General features: G+C 41.3%; 1 protein-coding gene across 2 annotated transcripts; it reads left to right on the forward strand.

Moving 5' to 3' along the window:
• Positions 1-609: 609 nt before the first annotated feature.
• si:ch211-132b12.7 (uncharacterized protein LOC564531 homolog) lies at positions 610-13,809 on the forward strand. 2 transcript variants are annotated; one of them, XM_063907724.1, is made up of 4 exons: positions 610-805; positions 3,044-3,226; positions 11,243-11,442; positions 11,808-13,809. In XM_063907724.1, exons 2-4 carry the CDS (start codon positions 3,052-3,054, stop codon positions 12,783-12,785), a joined length of 1,353 nt encoding a protein of 450 aa, XP_063763794.1. In that variant the 5' UTR covers positions 610-805; positions 3,044-3,051; the 3' UTR covers positions 12,786-13,809. The 2 variants fall into 2 exon arrangements, with proteins under 2 accessions (XP_063763794.1, XP_063763795.1); XM_063907725.1 differs by lacking the exon at positions 610-805 and adding an exon at positions 1,004-1,164.
• The last annotated feature ends 598 nt before the right edge of the window (positions 13,810-14,407 follow it).

The raw sequence follows: 14,407 nt of genomic DNA on the forward strand, positions 1-14,407 counted from the left end.
TGTCAAGAATGCTATGCGTTTGGTGACTATATCTAGAGTATGTGTTCTCAAGAACACCAATGCACATATTGCACACCAACCACATTGTAAAACCGATCCTCCTGACTGCTCTATTGTGCCCTGCTGCATCTAACCCATAAAATGAGCTTAGTAATGTGTGTGCAGGCTCATTCCTACAAGCACCATTACATTTATTTGCAGAGGCACATTGTGGAATACAACTCAAGACTGCAAATTACATAAGCATAAATGTGAGTGATTTAGAAATACATCAAATATATGTATTTTGTTATGTCAACATTTATTTATATATTTCTTTCAACATGTAATTGTATTTATTTATATTAATTCCGTTTTATTCATGTTGTTTATTTTTATTTTCCGTCCTCCATAATCATAAGGTCTTTATGGGACTTCCTTTGTTTTATTGCACACTTGCTTGCTGCACGTAAGCTGAATACTGATTGGCTTACGTGGTAGTTTCATTGACCAATGGGCGTTGAGATAGCAGCGCGATCATTTCATTGTGTCTCGTAGGAGGTCCATCAGACTGGGTTTAAGTGAGGTAACTTGAAACACAATCACCCCCCCCACCCTCACCCCCCGTGTTTTATTGTCATCGGCAGGGAACTTTTTAACTGTCTGGTGCCTGCACACAAGTTCGAATAACATTACATTTAGGTATTTACTTATTTGATTTACTCCTTATTTTACATTTCATGGCAAACGACATCGTCAAGCCAGCCAGAATTAGCCTGCAGGATTTCAAAACAAAAGCGGATACTTTTTGGATTTAAACGTTCAGGTATGTACAAACTGAGGATTTTACAATCAAGATGGTTGTGAAATATGCAGAATAGTATCACACGTTATTCGAGTATTCCTCCTAATGAATGCAATATACACACACATGGGTTTTATTTGAAAAGCTAAGCATTTAATGTGCCTTGTGTTCTGACTAACTTGACGGATATATATATCCTTAGCCCCTATCACTGTTAGGGTTATCTCACAGCATGTTTGACAAAGAGCGGAAACTGAATCATTCCTACTGTAACTCTTACATAACATTTTAAACATGACACTGCAGGTTAGCTCGGTACACTAACAGTCAGCGGGGAAAGCGACCAAATGTGGAAATGATTTAATGTTTTACATTTGAAGGTAAGTTTCCCACTGCAGACAGAACATGTAATGCATGCTTTGAAAGGACTAATCACTCCCTACCCGAGCTCCGACTCTTGTAACTTTTTTTGGTTTTGCACGCGGCCTGTTAATGCCGCTTTCCGAGCCACCTCTTTATGTATTGTGTTTTGGTGTAATTGCAGTCGGTGTGAGATGAAGTGTATTTTAGATAGAATCGGACACGAATTTCAGCGTTACATAGTCTGTGGTGTTACATAATAGGGGGAATGCGGACGAAGGAGGAGTGGGGGCGCTGTTTCAGCTGAGTGTTGCCTTCACTGCCCTCCAAAAATACGAGAAGCACTGGTTGACTGTACAGAAATGAACGGGAGAAAACGTTTTCTTACAGTGGAAATGTCCAATGAAAATTCCTCATGCAGAGCTTACATGTTCGTGCTGCAGTGTTGTTTTATAGCAGACCTAAAATGTAACATGTAGTGGCTGCATTGTTGAATATGGTGTCCTTACGAAGGAGAGCACAGAGAAGTGTCTGGTGTCATTCAGGATCAACCATACAAGGTGTTCCATCTGATCATTTCCCTAACTGACTTAGCCACTTGTGGTTCTGTGATTTGAATTTGCACCATCCTATGTATTCATTATATTCAATTCCTTGTAGAGGACACAGGAAGACACAAAAAAGTGATGTATAAAAGTAATGAATATCCACTCTCTGAAGACCTATTGTTAAGTATTAGGTAAGGAGCGTTATACACACAGAGTGTATGAAATACCGGCCTGTCATTAACTTATTGCCTCCTAGCTTTTTAGCTGCAGGATTTGAACTATAACATCAGACAGGTTGAACCATGTGTGGGCGGGAGTAACAAATCATGTTCTTTAAAACACATAAACCCAAACTGGTGGTGATCAATATATCAGTTAAAACGTGTTACTTTTTAAAATACTTCTCAGGCATTTGATTAGGGCCATAAGCTACACAAAAGTAAGGACACGTGGAGATAATTTTGGTTGCTTAGCCTTTAGGATTGACAGACATCATATAGCCTACGCATGAGAGAAGAAATTGTAATAAGTTAAAGTTCAACCCCAGCCCAAAAAGGCTAATGCATTCCCATTCAATCATGAATTCACTGTGCTCTAAGACTCTGCCTTGTATTTTGCCAATCAATGCACTTTTTTCGGTAAACGTAACAGGCACTTAGACTCTGTTGACTTAAAAACAACACATGACCCTTGCATTCCTTTGGCTCCTTGTAAATACATCTGGGGACACATGTACACACAAGCATGAAAACAGGGCGGGAGGTGTTTATTCATAAGGGTTCATTTGTGTTATTTAGTTTCCTCAAATTTCTAATGAACTTCCCACAGTCTCCAGTTACCTGTCACTTTTACATTATGAGTTATTACCGTGAGTACGTCACATATTCTGTTTCTGAGATTAGTCTCAGTTACACCACCCAAAGGCAAATGCGCGCACATCAGCATTGCCTGTGTGGATTCATGTGGGGATACAAGTTGACAAGGTAAAATGCTGTTGTGCAACTGACTACACAAACACATCAAGAAAGAACACAGCCAAATGATTTTACACACGGCCCAACAATAAAGGGTAGTTGAGCAACGTGATAAGCTATTTATTATTAACAGCACACTGCTTTTGTAAGAAACTGTGATGAAAAAATCAGCAATAATGTCTCCCTTTGTAAATAATTAACAGCTAATGTTAATTTGATGACCACTATGCAATGCAGTAGGTGACATGCAGTGAACAACATGGGCATGTCACCAGTCCATCACAGAGCTCTGTCTCATGAGAGGAATATATTTGGCTTTTTATGCTGTAAATCTTAAGTTTTGGACACATGATAACTATCCTGTATTCTCTCATAAGGGTCCAGTATGTCGAAGGAAGTGCCTTGCTTGAGTGGACACAATCCTTCTGACACATGCAGCAAGAATGCTAAAAATAAGAGCAACAGATTGACTCTGATCGCAATGCGTGAAACTAAACACGTAGACGACTCCAGTGGAACGGGCTCCCGCTGCAGCTCTGAGAAAGACTCTGGCTATTCTGGTGAGTAAATGTGGTGAAAATGTAACCAGATCATAAAAAAAGTAAGTAATTGATATTCTAATTTTGTCAATTTGAGGAGACATAAATGAATTGAAGAAATGTAAAATATACTTAAATTGAAAAAGTAGTTGCCTTTATTATATGGTGTCTAATACTTTTGCTGCGAATGACTGGCAGGTCTAAGTTCAGGTGTCTCACTTTACCAAAGCTTTCTGTTGAATAATCCTTGTTGTTGTGTCGCGACTCTGCCTGTCATGCCACACCTTCTCACATACAGTGGGGCAAAAAAGTATTTAGTCAGCCATCAATTGTGCAAGTTCTCCCATTTAAAAAGATGAGAGAGGCCTGTAATTTTTATCATAGCTATACCTCAACTATGAGAGACAAAATGAGAAAAAATATCCAGAAAATCACATTGTAGGATTTTATTTTTTGAAACTTTAATTCTTATTACGATTTTTTCATTTATATACATTTATACACAGTAAAACACAAACAAAAACATGTCCATTAACAGCTTATGAGTCCATTCATCCAGTCACAATGCAACACTTCTGTCCTGTTCAGTTGTCTATACTAGTGGTATCACCCCTCGCTCCTTCTGTAATCCTTCCATTTCTCCCATTTCAATTTAAACTTTCCCTCCGCATTCTCAAGGTATGTGTGAACCTCTCCATGTCATAGATCTCCTCCACAATGCTCAGCCACTGTTCTTTAGTTGGGGGGTCTACCTTATACCAGGCCCTTGTAACTGCCTTCCTGGTAGCCACCAATAATACTTTCACCAGGTATCTATCTTCTCCTTGTACATCCCCCTGTGGGGTGTTCCCCAGGTATAATACCAAGCATGTCTTTGGTACCTCATATTCAAGTATCTCCCTCAGCACCCTCCACACTCCCTCCCAATATCCATCCATCTTTTGGCAGTTCCAAAACACATGCGTATGGTCTGCCTCCTCTTGGCCACACAACCTCCAACATGATTTCTGATCTGGTGTGTATCTCCCCTTAATCTTTGGTGTAATGAAAAACCTTACAATGTTCTTCCATCCAAATTCCCGCCATACCCTCGAGCTAGTGGCTGTGTGTTGGACCTTGCCCACATTATACCAGTCATCTTCAGTTATTTCTATTCCAAGCTCTTTTTCCCATTTTTCTTTAATATACACAGTTGAATTACCCCCACTGGCACCTAGAGCTTGGTATAGAGCTGAGATTACCCTACAATGTTTCCCTTCATATGCACCTATCATTATTTTAATTACCATATTCTGTTCTTTGAGTTCTTCTAACTTTATCTCCTTTAAATAATAGTCCCTCACCTGGAAATATCGAAATAGTTCGTTAGCCTTCAAATCAAATTTCGCACTTAAAGCCTGAAAACTCTGCATTTCCCCCCTCTCAACTAATGTACATATTGATGTAATACCCCTTTCTGCCCATCTCTCAAAGCCCCGATCGCTTATTCCCCGTTTGAATCTCTTGTCGTGGGTTATCCACCTCAGAACCTTCGCTTCGGTCTGTATTTGGTACTTTCTCACTATCAAGTGCCAAATCCCCAAAGTGAATTTGGTTACTGGGTCCAGCAATTCCTCTTCCCTCTTAAATAATTCCCTGTCTGTCATTAGTATTTGTGCTGGGCTGGTCTCTGCCTTCATTTCTATATCCTTCCATCTAGCTATATAATCTCTATTACACCAGCAAGTTACCGCCCTGAGCTTTGCAGCATAGAAATAGTCCTGCAGTTTCGGTACTGCCATGCCCCCTTTGTCCTTGGGAAGCTGCAAGTGTTATATCGGATCCTTGGTCTCCTGCCCCCCCCCAAATGAACCTGGAAATCCATCTATCCCACTCCATAAACTGTTTCTGCGGTATCATTACTGGCAGAGTTTGGAACAGGTACAGTAGCCTTGGCAACACATTCATCTTCATTATTTCTATCCTTGAACTGAGATCCAGTTGGAGTGTTGACCATCTTCCTATATCCCTTCTAAGTTCTTGATTAATCTGAAGGTAATTTGCAGTATATAACTTACCCACTCCCCGTGTGATGTTCACTCCCAGATATGTAATTGTTTCTGCATTCCACTTAATTTTGTATTTCTCTTCCAACTCTGGTGTCGGGGCATAGTTTATGGCCAAGATCTGTGTTTTGGTAACATTAAGTTTGTATCCTGAGTAATATCCATACTCCTCCATTAGATTCATCAGTGCAGGGAAGGACTCACTGGGTTGCTCCAAATAGGCTACCACATCATCCGCGAACAGCCCTATCTTATGTTCTGTACCGTTCATCTCCACCCCCTTGATGTCTTGGTTCTGTGTAATCGCCTGTGCCAATGGTTCTATGAATATCGCAAAGAGAGTTGGAGAGAGACCACACCCCTGTCTAGTAGACCTTCCCAGACAAAAGGGGTCTGTGAGACTACCATTCACCTTGATCCTAGCAGTTGGTTCTTGATATAACGCCTTAATACATTTGACAGACTCCTCATTGAAACCACACCTTATATAGGTAGGTCCAATTGACACTGTCAAAGGCTTTCTCTGCATCTACACTGACTAAAGTAGCACTGTTCTTCGTTCGTTGAGTCTCTTCTACAATGTGTATCATTCTCCTAATGTTGTCCTGTGTCTGTCTCCCTTTAATAAAGCCTGTCTGGTCTTCGTCATGAATGTCTCAAATCTTTTGGAGATTATTGAAGTGTACATCTTGTAGTCCAAATTTAGTACTGATATTGGTCTATAACTGCTACAGTGCTCTTTATCTTTGCCCTCTTTGGGTATGGTCGTGATAATGGCCTCCCTCCATGAAGGAGGGATTTTCCCTTCTTTAATTGTGTGTCTAAATGAAGCCAGCAGCACCGGGGTCAACTCTTGTCTAAAGGTTTTATAGAATTCTGAGGGGAATCCGTCACTACCAGGAGATTTATTGTTTTTCATCCTAAGGATCGCCCTTTCCATTTCCTCCTCTGTGATGTTTGCAGTCAATAGTTTATTCTGCTCTTCCCCTATTGATGGTAGATCCAACCTGTCCAGGAAGTCTTGCCTGTTTCGTCCGCCTTGCATGGTTGTGTGAAGATGATAATTCAGTGCTCTCACTTTTCCAAAGCTTCTGTTGAATAATCTTTTGTTGTGTGCGATCTCTTTCATAACTTTCTCATACATGGGGTATTTAGTCAGCCATTGTTAGTTCTCTTTAAAAGTCTAGCCTGTAATTGTTTCTTGCCTCCTCAATATAGCATGGAATTTACCAAAATCACACTTCTTTTCACTTTTGAAACTGTTAATTTTATTATCAATTTTTTTCTCGTTTCTTTCACTCACAGTCCACCAGAAACATGTCTTACGGCTTTATAGTTTCATTCCTCAAAGCACATTTTGTCTGCTAATTTGTCTTCTAGTGTATCTGCCTTCTGTATTCCTTCGATTTCTCGCAATCAATTTCCCCTCGCACGCCTTCAAGGCATGTGCAAATCATGTTAGGATCTCCTCCACATTGTCGCTTTTCTCTATAGGGATCTATTATACATCCCTTTTTAATCCTCTGGAGCCACAAGTCTTCACTCAGTATCTATCTCCTCCTCTGTAATCCCCCTTAGTAATGTTTCCAGATCATAATCCAGATGTCTTGGTCTATATTCAAGTTTACCCCTAGCCACTCCTCCACTCCTCCATATCATCCTTTTGTCATTCAAAAAATGTAGGTCCCACACCTTGGCAAAAACTTTGTGTTCTGAGTCTGGTTGTAGTCTCTCCCTTAATTTGGTGTCATGACAAAACCTACAATGTCTCCATCCAACATTCGCCTACCCTCGATAGTCTGTGTTTATGCCCGAGTACCATTCTTCTTGTACTTCTATCTAGACTTGTATTCATATACCATATTGAAGTCCCCTCACAATTTTAAGATCCCTACTGTTCTACATTATATCATTAATCAATTAGTCATTCTGTTCTTTGAGTTCTTCAATTGGAGTGCCTTAAATATAGTCCTCACTGATATCAATATTCTTACCTTCAATCATTTTCGCACTTAACCCTAAAATCTGATTTCGCCTCTCAACTATGTAATATTGTTACCTTTGGCCTTTCCAAAGCCCATCGCTATTGCCGTTTCATGAATCTCTGTCGTGTGTTATCACCCAAACTCTTTGTTCGTCTGTTTTGTGGTACTGTTCTCCTGCAGGCAAAACCCCTGATTTTTTCTTTCCAGAATTCCCTTCCCTCTTTTCCCTGCTTATTAGTATTTGTGCTCTCGCTCATTCAACTTCATGCGCTATACATCCTATGACACACAGTCGCCTGACTGTCACACAGAATAGTCCCATCACGCATACCCTTTTCATTGAACCATTAAGGCATACTGTGACCCCCAAAGAATAAACCACTATCACACAAAACTGTTTCTAGCTAAACAACAAGAATTGAAAAGGATACTCCCATGGTAAACTGGCTTCATTATTTCTCCTTTCTGGTCGGGAGTGGAAATCCTCTCTAAGTTGATTAAACTGAAGGTAAATTTCGTTATAATACCATTCGTGTGTTTCCCTATCTAATTGTGTTGCACCACATTAAGACTCACAACTGAGGGATATATTGCACAAACACGTGTGAACATAATTGTCCACGATAATACCAACATCCCTAAGAGAGTTCATCAGTGAGGCGAAGGGACTCAGTGGGTTGCTCCAATAGGCTACCTACATCATGCGTAACGAGACAACTACTGGCACCTTCAGCTACCACCACTCCTTGATTCTTGGTCCGTGTAATCGCGTGAACGGCTACTTATCGCAAACAAGTGAGAGAGCCACGCCCCCTTCTAGTGTGGAAACTTTCCAAAGCCATAAAGGGTCTGTAACTACCATTCATGAATCACATTGGCTGATATCTTATACATTTACAGTCTTTAAACCACACCTATATAGGTAGGAATACACTTTCAAGGCTTCCTGCATTAACAACTCAAATAGCACTGTTCCGTTCGTGAAAATCCTTCACATGTGTACATTCTCCATGTGTCCTTTGTCAAACTTATAAAGCAGTCTCTCGTCATGAATTCAAAACAAATAAGTGTATGTAGCCAAATTAGAAGAAGTCATCATTACAGTGCTGTTTTCTGTCTTGGTTATGGTCGTGAAATGCCATCCCTCATAGAGTGTTTTCCCTTCTTTAATGTGTGTCTAAATGAAGCCAGCAGCCGGCAACTCTTGAAGGTTTTATAGAATTGAGGGAACGTCACTACAGACTTTGTTGTTTTGTCATTCCAAGATCACCTTTCCTTTCCTCCTCTGTGATGATTCGCAGTCAAGTTTCTTCCTGCTCTCTCCCCTATTGTGGTAGATCTAACCGTCCCGACTCTCCCATAAGCGGTTCCCGCCATTGCTGTTGTGTTGTTAAACTTGTAGTATCCCTAATTGCCTCTCCTCATGCCTCCACTCTGTTCAGTAGTTTCATTGCTTTGGCGGTCTCTATTTGTATTGGTGTTGACGCTTGTTCTTTCTACTACTCTAGCCCAGTTCGTTGCTTTGGCGGCCTCCTTCATAATAGCGTTTCTTCACAATCTACCTTCTTTTCCCTTCTGCAGTATTTATCAGATTTTCTCTGTTTGTTCCCCTGCGAAGTACTCCGGACACTGTGGTTATGTTTTTTCGTCCAAGTCGCTTTGTGACTCAATTGTGTTAACTGGTACTTCCCGTTTAGCTCTGGATTTCTTGCGAAAGTTGTCTCGATCTTTCCTGCCCATACGGCCCTCAACGCGATCCAGAATGTTTGGTCCTCTCCATTTCTTCCTCTATAGTTACTTTCTCTTATCCCTTTTTATCTCTTGAGGGTCTAGTCAGATCCCTTACATCCATGTCCTCCACTCGTGTCCCCTTCCTTTTAAGTAGCCCGGCAATGCGTATGCGGGATAAGTTGCTCCCCATCCGACATCCTCAACCGTTGCCATACCCTCCTTTTAAAGTGTCCATTTAGTTCTTGGCGATACGTTACTTCCCAGATTTTCAATACTCTCTCGGATGTCCTTCATTTCTTTTCGGGTTTCCTCACTATTTGTCTCGATCTGCTTAGACACGTTGTCAAAGCCAGCCTTCATGCTAGTTAGCATGTCTTCATTAGCTGCATCGGACTTCTTCTCGTCTCCCTTTCTATCTCCCATTTTTTCTCGTTCTCTTAACTTTCTCTCCGTTTCCTTTTTGGTCTGTTCCTTTTTACTTGTCATCCCCTCTATGACTGCGAGTCTGAATTTTGGCTTTTTGATGTTTTATACCTTCATTTACTGGGAGCTCCTGATTTAACGTCTATCCACTCATATTGCTAAACCGGAAGCCCACATTGTAGGATTTTTAATGAATTCATTGGTAAATTCCTCGGTAAAATAAGTATTTGGTCACCTACAAACAAGCAAGATTTCTGGCTCTCACAGACCTGTAACTTCTTCTTTAAGAGGCTCCTCTGTCCTCCACTCGTTACCTGTATTAATGGCACCTTTTTGAACTCGTTATCAGTATAAAAGACACCTGTCCACAACCTCAAACAGTCATACTCCAAACTCCACTATGGCAGCTTTGTGTGAAGAAATCAACTGTGGGAGCAATTATTAGAAAATGGAAGACATACAAGACCACTGCTAATCTCCCTCGATCTGGGGCTCCACGCAAGATCTCACCCCGTGGGGTCAAAATGATTACAAGAACGGTGAGCAAAAATCCCAGAACCACACGGGGGGACCTAGTGAATGACCTGCAGAGAGCTGGGACCAAAGTAACAGAGGCTACCATCAGTAACACACTACGCCGCCAGGGACTTAAATCCTGCAGTTCCAGACGTGTCCCCCTGCTTAAGCCAGTACATGTCCAGGCCCGTCTGAAGTTTGCTAGAGGGCATTTGGTTGATCCAGAAGAGGATTGGGAGAATGTCATATGGTCAGATGAAACCAAAATAGAACTTTTTGGTAAAAACTCAACTCGTCGTTGCATCCAAAGAACACCATACCTACTGTGAAGCATGGGGGTGGAAACATCATGCTTTGGGGCTGTTTTTCTGCTAAGGGACCAGGACGACTGATCCGTGCAAAGGAAAGAATGAATTGGACCATGTATCGTGAGATTTTGAGTGAAAACCTCCTTCCATCAGCAAGGGCACTGAAGATGAAGCGTGGCTGGGTCTTTCAGCATGACAATGATCCCAAACACACCGCCAGGGCATCGAAGGAGTGGCTTCGTAAGAAGCATTTCAAGGTCCTGGAGTGGCCTAGCCAGTCTCCAGATCTCAACCCATAGAAAATCTTTGGAGGGAGTTGAAAGTCTGTGTTGCCCAGCGACAGCCCCAAAACATCACTGCTTTAGAGGAGATCTGCATGGAGGAATGGGCCAAAATACCAGCAACAGTGTGTGGAAACCTTGTGAAGACTTACAGAAAACGTTGGACCTCTGTCATTTCCAACAAAGGGTATATAACAAAGTATTGAGATGAACTTTTGTTATTGACCAAATACTTATTTTCCACAATAATTTGAAAATAAATTCATTAAAAATCCTATAATGTGATTTTTCTCATTTTGTCTCTCATAGTTGAGGTATACCTATGATAAAAATTACAGGCCTCTTCATCTTTTTAAATGGGAGAACTTGCACAATTGGTGGCTGACTAAATACTTTTTTGCCCCACTGTACACCCCTCCTGTCATACCATACACACACGCCTCAACAAGCCATTGAAAACGTCTCTGTAGTTATGACAAGCCCCCCTTGGTGTCTATTTAAAAGGTCAGCTTACCAAAATGGTGTTTGAGGAAGTAGAGAATATGTAAGGATCATTATCGCGATGCATTGTCCAATGATTAGAATAAGGAGTGTAAGTTAATTAATATATGAAAGCATATGTTGAATATTTTCATAAATGGTATAGATATAATCCAACTACAAAGAAAGAAAAGTGTAGCTATTTCTTAGAGCATGTTTTTATTCTTTGTAAGTCAGCAGTGCATTTCTTGTTCCATCTCTTCTACAGATGGCTCAGACTGGCAGCAGACTGATGTGGAGGACCAGCGGAGCGACCAAAGCCAAACCAAAGGCAGCGAGCAGGCAGACACTTCACAGACAGGTCAAACCAAAGCCCTCCAGCAAGGGAATCCTGGGAATCCTTCGCTGAAAACAGCAGGCCGCGAGCGCCAACCTATCTACATCATCAATAACATGGTGCTCAAACAGGTTAGACAATTGTAGGCACAGACAGTGAGGTTAGAAAGACCTGAATGATGAAATGAATGAAGGTTGACCAAAGATAAAATGTTTCAAATTATGTTGCAAAGTCAAACAGCTAAATGCCACTACTCAAGGTTACAGTCTTTCATATCTGGCATAGTGACTTTTTCACTTTTCTGTAAGGGGACATGGAGGCTGTATTCATTATGCATCTGCCAAAGAATAAATAGAAACACGGGAAGATTTACGATCCCCCTATCTTACAATTTGATCTAAAGCCAGGTATTACTTGTGTGTCCCCTACCTTACACACCCCTCTTCAATATAGTGTTTAATGTATGTCTCGCATTGCTTCTTCCCTGTCCAACCAGCCGGACATGATCCAGAAAAAAGTTCAGCTGTCCCGGAGAAATGGAAATCGGGGAACAAGAAGTTCTGGTGCTCCCTGTATGATCCTTTCCCAGCATCCTAGATTATTGCTGGCCTCCCGCCACCTCCACAAGCCTTTGTCCCAGAAGTCCCACATCACAGGGAAGAAAATAAATGATACTTACCTCCCCATTCTCAATTCCTATCCCCGCATTGCCCCACACCCCAGCAAGAACCCGACTGATAAATCTGTATCTAATGATGAATCACAGAATCTGAGCAAGAGGATGTGCAAAGAACCCAAGAACGGTGAAAAACCTGTGATCAGGAGTCTTCCTGTGCAGCACCTTCATGAGCAACCAAAAGTAGCAGTCCTAACCAATGGGCTGCCATGTCCCTCTTCAACCAGTGCATCCTCCTGCAGTCCAACTACTGTCTCCTCGAGCCAAGGCGCCCCATCTGGGTCCAATTTGCACAATACATCTTCCAACCTCACATCCAGAGGACCTCACAGAAACGGCACCATCAGTACCCGCCACCGCCGGTTCCTCAACACAGTGCAAATCCTCCGACAATCAGGTCTGCTGGACATTACGCTGCGCACGAAGGAGTTGCTGCGCCAGAGCAAAGCCACCGAGCAGAACATTGCTCAGCTGCGCCAGCACACGGAGCTGCTGTGCCGGGCTGCCAGTGACCCCACGAGCAGCCGGAGCAGCACCACAGCCTGGGAACATCTGCACCGAGCCATGGCCGAGTCTGGGAGCTACCCGGACCTTAAATCCCTGCAAAATGTACAAATCCCATGTCATATAGATTCCAGTCAACCAGTGAGATTCTCCACAGGGGACGCTGTGGAGGGCTCATCTCGCCTTCACATTGCTGTACCGGACCCAAACTCAGAAAAAGGCAGGCAGAGCAAGAGTGGGGATTTATCCTCAGAAAATGTCACCTTTACACTTCCTGACAGTTCTACTGGTTAGAGATCTGCAGTGCCTTTAGAGAGAGAGGGAGTACTCAGGGCTATTTTGAGGTATTATGTGTCATTTGAATGGTTAATCCCTGGTTATTTAAACCAAGTTTTATATGGATTGCAAAAAATATCTCTGTAGGTCAATGGGAATCCACCAATGAATCAAGGTTTGTACTTCTTGTCGCAGTACAAGTTTTGTTCTTCCACAGATGTAAGTGTTTGACATCTTATCCCTTTTTAATTCACTCAAGTGCAATTCCATCGCGAGGTACCACTTTAAATAATCACTGCCTTTATACACCCACTCTGATGTTTGGATGATCTCTGACTGTGAGACACTTAAAGGATTATTAGATATATTGTTTTTCCCCCTGAAGCCAGAGAAAGGATAAAGGTATCCATCTTCTGGTTGACAAATGTTAGGAAAATGTTTTCTTTATAACAGGCTGTACCATGCTGAAAGAGAGGCAGCAGTCCAAACATGTGATAAACAAGATTGGTGCCCTTGAAACAATGCAAGATAAAGGCTGTGCTCAGTGCTGCAGAGAAAAACCTTCCTTAACATTACACACTTACTTTTAACTGCTGCAAAGGACTTAGGATCTAAATGTCCGTCAACAAAGCCTTAAAAAAAACGATTTCCTTTTCTTTTCTTTTTGCATTTCCATGTTATGATATCATATTTATTTTTTACAAATACAACACACATCTTAGAATACTGGAAGACATTCGCCGACAGAATTGAATAAATCAACACCGTTTTCCTGTATACATGCAGATGCTTTATTTTCCGTTTTCACTTTGATTTCTTTTCCTCATGGTGCAAAGTTGAGGGTTTGAGAGAGTTTGACTGTGTTAAAATATAAAAGTGTGTTTCCTAAGTGGGTACAATCACGTGTCATGTGAATGATCATATTCTGTGTGCTTGTGCATATGACAGACATCACTGCAGTCAACGCACATATTTCTGAAGTGGTTTTAATAGTGTGTTTTTCATCATTTTAAGGTATTTAAATAAAGCAATATGAAGACTACACTTTGTCAGTGTATTAACAAATCTTATGAATTAATGAGCCGATTATGGTAATACTTATCTCCGATTAGTTCTCGCGGGTTGTTAGAGACACTTGACTGTCTCCTGATCAGTTGAAAATAGTTTCCATTGAGCTCCATGTTTACAGAGATAACCCTGAACCGTGATTAATCCTTTTTGAACAAAGGATGCTTTTGTTATGACCAAAGATCGATTACTGTTGTTATGGATACTGTTGACAATTGAACGTAGCCTTCGTACTTAAAATACATATTCAAGGATCGCTTGGAAAAAACGCTGTTTGCACAGATAAATGCCTTTTATTTAGGACATATTGATAAAATCAGAAGGTGATTGTGATGAACATTTAAGAAAAATAACAAGCAATGTGCAGCATTTCAGCTCAAGCACTGAATTAAGAAAATCCAAAGCCTGGTTCTCTAGTGTCTTTGGTGAAGGAGGTCAGGGGTTCCAGCGCATAATTATAAAACGTTTTTCAGCAAAAAGAGATTCTTTAAAATGTGTATTTTTTAATGTTTAAAAATAGTATCTCTTTAAAAAGGATTTTATATACGTGAAAAATAGTGTCTGCTCTTTCA

The sequence above is a fragment of the Eleginops maclovinus genome, chromosome 18, assembly GCF_036324505.1.
Source record: "Eleginops maclovinus isolate JMC-PN-2008 ecotype Puerto Natales chromosome 18, JC_Emac_rtc_rv5, whole genome shotgun sequence".
Taxonomy (NCBI): Eukaryota; Metazoa; Chordata; class Actinopteri; order Perciformes; family Eleginopidae; genus Eleginops; species Eleginops maclovinus.

What these genes read in the sequence shown, in the direction of transcription:
- si:ch211-132b12.7 (XM_063907724.1), top strand. Translation starts at nt 3,052, where the DNA reads ATGTCGAAGGAAGTGCCTTGCTTGAGTGGACACAATCCTTCTGACACA. An exon ending in GAAAGACTCTGGCTATTCTG is followed by an intron (nt 3,227 to 11,242) that starts GTGAGTAAATGT and finishes TCTCTTCTACAG; the next exon opens with ATGGCTCAGACTGGCAGCAG. An exon ending in ATAACATGGTGCTCAAACAG is followed by an intron (nt 11,443 to 11,807) that starts GTTAGACAATTG and finishes CTGTCCAACCAG; the next exon opens with CCGGACATGATCCAGAAAAA.